The 11,313-nt window shown below is 51.3% G+C and overlaps 1 protein-coding gene across 1 annotated transcript in view; it reads right to left on the minus strand.

Annotated features, from left to right (window-relative positions):
• The window catches only part of HYDIN (HYDIN axonemal central pair apparatus protein), a 111,956-nt gene extending 104,187 nt beyond the window's left edge, over nt 1-7,769 (minus strand). The window contains exons 1-4 of the mRNA XM_032195647.1: nt 7,653-7,769; nt 6,866-6,991; nt 5,436-5,555; nt 2,962-3,096 (exon numbers count right to left, since the gene is read on the minus strand). Coding sequence (XP_032051538.1) covers nt 2,962-3,096; nt 5,436-5,555; nt 6,866-6,991; nt 7,653-7,769 — 498 coding nt within the window. The remainder of the gene's footprint in view (nt 1-2,961; nt 3,097-5,435; nt 5,556-6,865; nt 6,992-7,652) is intronic.
• Between the last annotated feature and the right edge of the window lie 3,544 nt (nt 7,770-11,313).

The following is an 11,313-nucleotide window of genomic DNA, read 5'->3' on the forward strand; positions in this document are numbered from 1 at the left end:
TCTGCATACTTGTTGTTCTGGGCTGTTTGGATCCTCAGAAACCACACTAGTGAATAAAGCAAGTAATTTACTTTCTGTTGTTGTTATTTTAGCCACCCTGGTGTAACACAGGCATTGTAAATCCAATTGAAAGCTGCATGCCTTATTAAGCCTTGGCATGCCATATTTCCTTATCTCTCCCCTCCAGATGCCAGGTAGACAGAGGAGGACACAAGGAGCCCAGATCAGCAGTGGGATAACGAGGCAAGAAACTTCAGCAAGCAGAGGTATTTGAGGGAAATAATGGAAACTCATTTTCAAGTCATTGTCACTGCTAAGGAGGGAGTGGATCAACAGGGATGTAAATAAAAGCCCAAGAATTGATACCTGTCCCAGCTCAAACCCCTGCATGGGGCACAAGCACCAGGGCCACCTGCATGGTGATGCATGGGGTCTGCTGCAGAGAATGGGACAATGACAGCTGCAAACCCCTCCTATAACACCAGGACACCGGTGGCCCTGCCACTCACTCAGCTACGGTCTAAGGGCATAGCTGAAACTGGCCTAAACCCTGCTGTGCTTCACAACTGCAACCCCTCAGCAGACTGCTTAAAGGCACTTTCCTAAACAAAACTGTCTGGAAGAGAGAGGGGCTGCATCACTTGCATGATTTAAAGGTTGTGCTGTGTTTACACCCAGCTTCAGACTATAGATTTCCATGAAAATATGACCTCATCCTTCACACGACGCCTCTCTGTTGCAAGGAAAGTAGAAATCATTGCACAATGCTGCCTTTTCCCTAATTCACCTTCGAAAGGTAATAAGTCGCAAGCTCCAGCCTTCAAAGTGTGACTGGTGGCATTTGTATGAGTGCCCACTGAAACGAACGCAGCTGCTGGCATCGGGGATGTCATCCCGGGCTCACGTTAAGGTTGATAGCAGCGTGACAGTAATTAACTGCCCAAGAAGCCAGCAAACTCCGGTGTCAGCCACCTAACTTCAAAATACTTCAGTGAATTCTTTGCAGCAGACAGCTGCAAAGCAAAAAAAAAAAAAAAAAAAAAAAAAAAAGAAAAAAAGGTCCTGTAGGGTAAGGTAATGTAGGAAGTCTACCAGGGGAAGCTCCCTGCTGAAACCACGATACCATAAAGGCTGGAAAATAAGGGCCATTAAGCGAGGAGAGGCTGGAGTCTGATGATAGCATCGCACAGGAACGAGTACCCTTCTGCTGCCTTCCTCAGCTACCGGTTCACAGGGTGCTTTGAAACCGGCCCTTTTGCCCCAGCTTCATTTGCCTCAGTCTTTTGTCCTCTCTCCTCCCCACAGGACTCATCCCAAAAATACGCTTGCAATAGGTGCTGCAGGCTGCAATGCTTCTCTAGCGGGGCTGGCCTGAATTTTAAAGGAGTTAATTTCAGTAACATAATAACTCATCGTCCTGTCATATTTCATATTAATCAATGAGCATTACATTCAGTCTCCGCTGAGCATCAGCGACAAATTTTGCAAATCTTACAGACTGAACTGGTATTGCCTGAAAACATTGCATTGCTAAAGTATAGAGAGCGAGGGGAAAAAAAAGTAGGCTGTGCTGTTTTTACATGCTTCTTGCCTCCTTCCTTTAAGATAATCTATGAACAAAACCAAAGGACAAGACAAGCATCCCTGCCTGCAGATGGTTTGCTCCACGAGGGTTTCCAGCCAGACAGGGGCTGCCAGGGCACCCCCACGGCACAACCAGAGCCATAACACGGAGCACGACAGGGTAAATCATTGGAAACGATGCCCAGCAGAAAAACAAGCATTTTGTCTGCAACACGGGTGCCAATGAAAACTGTGACATGCCAGCTGCATGTTGATTTTGACAACTCAACCATGCAACGTGCTCCCAACAAGCAAGAAACCACTCAGTTTTCCAAGTGAGGGCTACATTGCATGTGGCATTCAGCCCCTAACCACTTGCATGCTGCTCTTCTTGAGGGCTCAGCTTCAGCCCAGCTCTGTGAATCAGAAACGAGAGCAAGAAAATCCCATAAAGCAGCCCCACACCAGGATGACTTCCCCAGCCATGACAGAGGGGTTGGTGCCTACATCCCAGTTCCCTGGCTCACCCAGAACTCATTTTTATGGGGGGTTTCAAGGCGCTGTGCACCTCCTGACCATGTTAGTGCTGCATTTCTCAAGTGCTCTCTGTGTCATCCCACCCAACTTCTGCTTCTGGTGATGTCCCTACATAGTTCTGCTGCCCCTCTGAGCTTGAAGATCAGAATTCTGCCCTTTGTGGGCACCCATTTTCCTCTTCTACCCCCAAAGTGAACATTCAGTAATTAATACTGATAAATCACATTTTAAAGGCACCAGTGCACTTCGCAAAGCCTACATCATGAGACTAAACTCTTGTGTCACTTGGGTAGTTTGTAGAACTGCCCTAGGCAAACCCAATTTTTACCCTAAATATTAATGATGTTAAATAATTTCTCAGTCCCTCCGAAGGAACAGATTATTCCACAAGCACAGCGAGCTGGGGACCACAGGGCATTTCCTTTGTAGTTGTCTATATCTACTCTTCTAGGAAGGGACAAATTGTGAAATGAAAGCATAACTAAGCAGCAAATAAGAGATGAGCAAGCAGCCCATGCCCCGAGAGACCTTGCACATTTATTCTGGTGCAGAAACAAGCACGGTGGCATGGAATGGGTGCCCATCAGTAGAGCCCTCACCACAATAACATGCACAAGGACAGCCACACCAACTAAACATTAAACGTTCCAGCACTGAAGCACAAAAGCAGATTGAAACAAGAACCTACAGCTTAAGTAGGACCTCCACCACGGTGAAAGACTCTCTCAGTTCTGAATCCAGCACAACCCCACTGAAACCAGGAAAAATCACTGAACACACACTTTCTCATCGTTCTGAATCCAGCCCCATGGGTTCATGCTCCACCAAAAGGCACCAGCTTCCTGGGACCTCTGGTCTCACCTTGTTCTCCTCAGGGGTGAAAAGGATGTGGAAGGTGGAAGGCATACCAGGTGCCACCTTACGGCACACGTCAGTGGGGCTGATCAACTTGAAATAAGGTGAGCTCTCCAGGACGACCTTCACCAGCCGAGGTACCTGCAAAGGACAACGTGAAGCTATCAGATTTTGCAGCCCAGGTGGAAACAGAGAAAAGACATGACCCTGTTCAGGTGATGTCCTTCCTCAACCACCTTCCCACAGCACTTTTAGCCCTGGAGGTACATTTGTGCAATACACCAGGAATAAAAGGGAGGAACATGTGAAGGCAAAGATGACCCTAGAAGAAAAAGGGGGTGACAAAGAGCTGCTAAAGAGGGCTGTGAAGAAGCAAGGGAGTGCCACGCTCCATTGGGAAGGCTGATCCAGGAGATTGGAGCAGTCAGCTTGCCAGAGTGATGGAGAGCTGGACTACCATTACCTCCTCCCCCCAGGCCGTGCCTATCAATTACAGGCTTTGGAGGCATTTTCTGCCCTGAAATACACAGCCAGCACCAACTCAGTGTGTTTTTGTCATTAAGACCCTATCCCAGCTCCCCACAGGCTGTCTGGTGATTGCAGCCAGGCAGCTTTGTGTGCCTTGCTCCCCGTGGGCACTGTGCTGCCTGCTGCTGCCCCCCAGGACAGCAAGCAAGGCATCCTCTGGTACACAGGTATCGACCCCAGCACCCCAGAGTTCATATCAGCCTCTCAAACAAGCACTCTCAGCCAGCAGGCAGTTTCTCTGACGAACAACAACCCCACATGAGTCTCGGAAATACGCATCGGGTCTGCAGCACCCTCAGGAGCCTGGTACCCTACATACAAGGCAGCCCTGAAGCCTCCAAATGCCCTTGGCTCTCCACAACACCTGGGGCAGTGGTTTCCAGGAGCCCATTCCCCACCACACTCATGTTTTGGTCACTGAGAGCCCTGGAAGACAAGCACACATGTTCCTGGCTTCAGCAAAAGCCACCCAGAACATCTCAGAGGATAAGGAGCAGCCTGAAGGCAAAAAAGCATCTTTACAACAGACAAGGGCAGGACGTACACACCAAAGCACTTCTGCACCCAGGTCATTGCAGAGCCTCTCTGTAAGATACTGGCTTTTACAGAGCAGTCTCAGGTTACTGCGTGGTACAAGGCAATATCATTCAGAGAACCCGGTGAGAAAGTTACAGGAGCACACAGCGCTGTTCTCTCCAGGACACTACCAAGAGCCAACACAATTAGAATACAACAGCCCCTCTTGGGATTGGCATCTCCATATGACAAAATACTCCAAAGATTTTCCTTAGAGCTCATCCTGCTTTTACAGCAGTGCTGTCCACTGGATGAGGTCTTAATAACTTCAAGAACTAACTCATTTCAGGTTAAAAAAATCAACAATTCACACATTCTCTCCCCCGGTAGGGCATACAAATCCCAAGGTGCAGCTGTACAAGTTTATTATTTTTTACTGGGAATGGCAGAAATGTTGATGCAGATGTTCTTTTCCACTTGAGGAAGCATGAATAGAGCAAATTAACTGTTTGCCTGTTGACCGACACTTGGCAGAGACAAACGTTTTGAAGTGCCACACAGATAACGGGGCGGCCGGAGCCAAGAGGCTTGGTGGGAACAAAGCAGAGCAGTAGGAAAAGGAACGGAGGGGGATCTTCACCAGGAAAGAGGACACCCACGGCACTGAGCACCCAAGATCACCGTGCAGACTGCATGAATATTGGGCATCCAAGCTGCATCTTATTGATATTCCCAAGGGAGACATCAGGAGTGGAGCTCCCTGGGAATAAGGGAGAGACCACACTGTGCCCTCAGTCACCCCGTTGTCTCCGGGTACACTTATCTTCTCTCGCTGCTCCTCCACCTGCCACATCCCCCAAGGGCCCTTGTGCCCACCCATCTCCCCCAGCAGGTAAACTGGGGAGGGGGCCAGTTCATGGCCTCCCCTCAGGCACATCTCACTGCTCAGGTGCCTCTTCACCACGAGGCCATCTCTTGGATGCCACCTGTAAGGAGTTGTTTTGAGTAAAGACAAAGGCCTTCAAGAGCACGTGGCTCTGGACAAGCTGTGGTTCTCCAAAGGGAAGCAGAGAGCCACATCTTAGAAAAGCCTGGGCAGAATCAAACCAAGCTTAGCAGGAGCCCAGCGCTAAGCTTTCAAGGGGAAGCACGATGAAAGAAGGAAAGAACTACGCAGCCCTCAATATGCCACCAATGCAGAGCTTTCCAGAGGAAAAGCACTGACTGGAAGAGCTCCTTTGGGTTAGAACCCACCAATGCATGGCCAACACCATGGGGAGAATCCCCACAACATGGGAAGATTTCCACACCCTCACAAAATGAAGATGAGACGTGTTATTCTGAGCGTGCTGTGCTTCAGCAGGGAACTTGCTATGCTGTGTCCCAGTGGAGTACTTTGCTCTTCCCCCATTAAGCCTCCACGGTCCCGCACTTACCATGTCGTTGTTCCTCAGAACCAGTGGCACCTCGTAGACCTCACAGGGGACATAGCTCTGAAACACCACCTCCGAGGGGAAAGGCTGGAACAAGCTCTGATCCAGGTCAACTGCTGAGAACTGGAGATGCAAGGCATCCGTGAGAGGAGGGATACACGAAGGGGCATCCTGCACTGCACACACTTAAGGGGACACTTGCCCAGCTCCTCTAGGGAAACAGCAGCTCACCCACCTACCTCCTGAAGCAACCACAAGTTACTGGAGCACGTCAGCAGGCATCCCTGGCGGTGTTTCTCCAGAAGGCCTTCGCCAAAAGCAAGGCTGCACTCACCTCCAGCTTAGCCCTCTGCTAGTGTGGCCACACAGTTCCCAAGTGCTCACCAGCTGTGAAGTGTTCAGGGAGGAACCCAAGCCCAAGAGCTTGTGTGGGGCTCTAAGACAGGGTAAAACTCATCCCAGTACTAAGATAGATCTAGTCCCATGGGTCCCCAGGTAGCCTATAGGGATACAGAGCCTAGAAAGCAGCAAGCACAGAAAGGTACCGTAGGAGGGGAGGCCAAAAAAGCAACAGAGGAGGCAGGAAAAAGTCAAGTGAGGTGAATGCTGGATGGTTGTAAGGTTCACACCTTGTCAGCATTGCTGGACACTTGAGCAAGCCTGAATCCAGCATCCCCTTCTCCTATGAGCTTTACTGGGAGGGATGATTTATTGTATTCTATTATGGTTTTATTTAATACTGCTACTCTTCGTCTCCTCCACTGTCTAGGGCAATCCTGGAGCAACCCGTTACAGGTCTCTGGCTGCCCATTCTCTGCTCAGGAGCTCTCAAAAGCACATTGCACACTGAGCAGCCCCTTCAGAAGCAGCTTTGAGCAGGCAGGAGCCTTGCTCTGGATGCAGCACATCCACTCACCCCAACAGCTGTAGGCACCCAACAGCAGCATGCAGCCTGAGGCCAGGCACCTTCAGGTGTCCCAGCCCAAAATATTGATGCAGTCATTTTTGTTGATGAGCTTGAGTAATTAGTGTAGGGCCTACAGGCTCCAAGGGTCAATGCTGCCACCAGCAAGGGGAGCCACGACCCCAAGCATGACAGGAACTGCTCCAAAGTGAGAGGAGAGGTGGCTGTTTCAGACAGAGGATGGAAAAAGGCAGCTCATGTCCTGCTCCATCCTTCCCTCAGTGCTGTGCTTCAGCCAGGGCAACAAACCTTCAGCAAAACGCCCTGATTTCAGCAGGGTTTATGTTGGCCCAGCACTGAAACACCTCAGCAGGGCAGGAAGCATTTTGCCTTTCCCTGAGCACGAGGCAGGATGAACCCCACCACCAGCAGCACTTCCAAAGGGCACCAGCACCTAGCCACGTGGGCGTTCAGGGAGGCACTGCAAATGTCACATCAAGCAGCGAGGAAAAGGGCAAGAAAAGGCTACCTTTTGATGGGAGGTTTCGCTCATGTCCAGAAGCTGGACAATGTGGGGCCGGCGCATGTCCCGAGTGGTGGCCAGCCTCTGCTGGGTGGTGAGGGACATCTCCTTCAGGAAGGCAGAGGGAGTCAGCTGCAAGGCAAGACACCAGCCAGGGCTGCAGAGATGCCTTTCTCCAGAAAGGCTTTTCTTGTTCAGGCACCAGCAATGAATAATTTGTGCTCACTAGGACAGTCCTGGAAGCCCCGTAAGTTACCTGCTGAAATATTCATCACCAGTAAATTAATTATATAGAGCGGAACACGCTCACTCCAACGGAGCAGCTCTGTCCCATCAGCCTCTCTGTTGTGATTTGATGTGACATGTTTGGGGATTTCTGCTCTTTGGGTATTTGTTTCCTCTTTAGCGTCACTGGATTGAGCCGTGGCCTTTGAGGAAGGTGGGGGGAGCTGTCAGAGCCCCCCGCTCAGTGCTCACAACCCCTCCACATGCAGAGATGTCCCTGGTGGGTGAGCCAAGGGAAGCAGCGCTGTGCCAATGCCAAAGGGGAGAGGAACAGGTTCAAGTCCTCGTTCATCTCATTTTAACCTGTGTTTGTTCGCTCCCTGGACTGGCCTCATGGACCCCCCTACAGAAGCCTGCAGGGGCATCTCCTTGACAGAGCCTCAGCATGCAGAGGAGGCACCTGGGGGTGATGAGGGATCATCCTCGTCCCATTGCGGTTTGCAGAGCTGAATCTGTGCTCAAAAAATCCAACTTCAACTGCTCCTGCCTGGCCCCAGCAGGTACTTACTGTCACAGGCTCCTCTGCCTCGGCCACCAGCTGATTACGAGGTGACACCGCTTTGCCCTGGAACCCATCGGGGCTTCTGGAGGATTCCATGGAGCGATGGAGCTTGCTGGCAGCCATGGCTTGGGTTACCTGCAAGAAGCAGCAAGTGGACTTAAAAGAGGATGATATGGAGATATGACCTCTCCTACCCAGAAAAGAGCATGAGGATCCCCAGCAGCACCCACTCTCCTCTTATCCGTGCTCATGCCTGGAAAAAAAGAGCCTCCCACCACCTCCCAATAGGTTCCTACTGGCTAAAAGCCACCTCCTTCCTGGCATGGGTGACCAAGAAGCATTCGCCCCCAAGCCATGCAGGGGCCCTGGGTGCAGACCCAGACGGTGCCACTCGCAGAGCACCGCAGGATGCACCCGTGTCCCCAAGCTGCAGCACCCTTCTTGAGCAAAAACCTAATGCCCCTGCCTGCTTGGTGAAGCACAGTGAAGAGGAAAACACTTCTGAGTCCTCAGCAGCTCCCCTCAGCTCCCCCAAGCAGCCAAAACCTCACCACTAAACCCCCTCAAGTCAGGCAGCGGGGCTGCCCCACACATTAACCAAGTCAGCCCTGTCCTGCTTTACCAGCCAAGTTTTCCCTTCGTGCAAGGAGCCTTGCCGCATTTCCAACCACTGGAGCACAGAGTTCCACACTCTGATGGGAAATTATCCTTTTTCAAGGCTAATTTGGTTGTTTTAAGTTACAAAAGTTATCCAGCAAATAGGATTTCTTCCAGGCATGAAATTATCCCAGTGCCCAGGAGCATTTCTCCGTGGAGAATGAGGGCCCTAATTTTCACTTAACACCCAACCCGAAGCTCCCTACAGGCTGTAACGGTAGAAATAAGAGCATAAAACCATTAAAAGAACATGAGCAATTAGCTCAAATGTAAACACAACATGTGTGAAAGCAGGGCCACTTAAGACTCCTTCATAATTGCGGTTTTCCAGACCTTTGTTCCACAAGGGGCAGGGGCTGGCAGGGCCGTGGGCTGTTCTCCAGCCACAAAAAGGGGGTGTGCAGGTAAGGGACAAAGACAAAGCAGCCCCAGGAAGATCCTAAATTCACTCCCCAAAGAGTATCATACATGCTCATGGTACCAGGCCCTTTATCCCATGCTTGGGAAAGACAAACATGGAACTAAAAGGCAGCCCTGGACCCCAAAAGCACAACCAGATACCTAAGGGGCTGCACCCCTCTGTCCTTGCGAGGAACAAGAGCACAGCCCTGTCCTGCAGGCATGGGGACACGCTCCAGCAAAGAGCTAGGATTTTCAGCTGGAAATAACTATTTTTCAAGGGAAATTTAAACGGGGATGATACAACATTAATCTGGATTTCCGTGCTTTATTGCTGGGTCTTGAGAATAACTGGATTATTTGTTACAATTTCCCAGCTGTAATTTCACTCCACTCGAAATTAATCCTGTCCATCATGCCCACGGCGCCCGTTTCCAGAGTGCTCCCAGGTCCCCCCCCCCCACACCTCTCCCCAGCCTCCAGCATGGAGCTGCCGCAGCCCCAGGGCTCTGCTCCCCATGCTTTAAGGGCAATGGGTAACCTGGGCTCCTCGGGGAGGATTCACCTCGTGCAGTGTCCGGCCTCGCTCCCCAAACCACCGGGGCCTGTTGGTGGCTCTGCTCGGCCCGGGGGGAGCCGTTGGCACAACGGTGCTGCCCGGGAGCAGTAACCGACGGGGCCAGTGGCTTCCAAGGGAACCTGGAGGGCAACCGATGGCATTTGGAAAGGGGGATGCCCACATGCCCCTCTCCTCAGCCCTCCAGCACATCCGAAGGCACAGAAACATGTTTGAGCATTTGGGGCTGCTCTAGGCTGGAACCGAGGCTGCTTTCTGCCTTGCACGTCCTCAGAATCGCAGTGGGTTGCCGTGGTCCCTTGCTCCGGTGGTTTGTGATGTCACTGAAATGCCTTCAGAAGAGTTACAGCCTTGCAAACCACTGCAGCCCATCTATTTCTTAAACATCTCACTCCGCAGTGAACGATTGCGGCAGCATCGGAAAGCACGCCTTCGAGTAGCATTTGTTAACATCACAGAACATCAGACAAATTAATTTGGACACCGCAGACAAGCTAATCATTTCTTTAAGAGCAAAGAAAACGTTTCTGTGCAGTCTTACAAAGCAAGGATTTAATTTCTGCTCTCCTCACCCCGGGAGGACCCTGACCTAGGGCAGAGCACCTTGTCACCGCAGCACTGGATGTGCCTTTGGGGGTGTCCTCTGCTGCTGCCACACCTGGTGAACACCCCCCTGATGAGTTTGTTCCAATTAGCACACATACACACACCAATTTCCTGCTTCCAGCCCAAAATTTCTTGCCTTGCTGGGCAGATGGAGGAAGCCAAATCCCTCAGCCCTCCTGGGCAGCAGCATCCCATCAGCATGAGCTGGCACCGAGCACCCTCACAGCTCCTGCAGGGCACTGCCTCACACTGATGCTTCACTCCCAGCTTTAGGGCCATGGCAAAGGAGCAAACGAGTTGCTGAAGTAGGCAGCCTGTGACCAGGAAAGAACTGCCCTCATTAAACAAAGGTGCAGAGCCCCAGCCGGGCTGCTCCACTGGTTTGGGTGCTAGCTGTGGACTCAGGAGACCCACAAAGCTTTGGGCTTGGATGCAGGTTTTCTGACTGCACGAAGAATTTAGGACAGGATCTCACCTGAAGCAAGGTTTTAATGCTTTGCTCTGTCCTCAGACCACCCAAGCTTGAGCCAGGCCAAGATCCAGCTACAAGCCAGGCACCGAGGTGGTCACCAAGGTCAGCATCTGCTCTGACCATTCCCCTTCCAGGTAGGCTTCCTCCTCCCCGTATTAAAGTAAGACCCCAGGGAAGGGGCGAGCTCAGCTCAAGACTCTCCTCAACTTTGGATATTCAAGCCCACACGTCCCAGCAGAGCACCTTGGACATCCAGCTGCCAGCCCAGGCAAGGTCACTGCTTCCCTTCCCAGCAACGCTGCACGAAGGAAGCAAGGAGGAAGGGGTAGAGCTGGTGGGCTCTGCTCCCTTGGATCACAAAGTCTTTTAGCTAATAGCTATTTAAAATGCAATACTAAGCAGTCTCTGGAAGGAGAAAGAATAAAAATAAGAGAGACCAGGAGCATCTTCAGAGAGCAGGAAAAAGATTTGTCTCATGTTGTGGGCTCACAGCTGCTGCAGTGACTCCTTGCAACAAGGGGCCTGCACAGCATCCCCTGCTCCCAGGGACTTATGGGCATGAGCTACCCTGGGGTTTGATAAAAGCACCTTCACCTCTTTAGGGCAGCAGCATTAACTTCTGAACTCTACCTGGCTCATGAGATAGTGTGGGATCACATAGGCAACACACCCGCACTGACCTGTAGGCACCAGGCAGGGCTTCAGGCCAGCTCCGTCCTGCCAGGACTGGGAAATTCAGAAGGTTCAGCAGCAAATCGAAGCACAGAGAGGCCCCTTGGTGCCTGTAAGATTGGCAAAAGCTCTTTTGAAGAAGCTGCTGGAAGCACTTAGATATGGCCCTAAAGCATCCAAATCCCTTTGTGCATCTGTCGAGCAGTTTCCCTCTAAAGTAAAACTGAACAGCTCTCCGAGGATGCTGCGCAGAAGAGACATGAAATGAGGAATAAGTAGCCAAT

Source organism: Aythya fuligula, chromosome 12, assembly GCF_009819795.1.
Source record: "Aythya fuligula isolate bAytFul2 chromosome 12, bAytFul2.pri, whole genome shotgun sequence".
NCBI classification, from domain to species: domain Eukaryota; kingdom Metazoa; phylum Chordata; class Aves; order Anseriformes; family Anatidae; genus Aythya; species Aythya fuligula.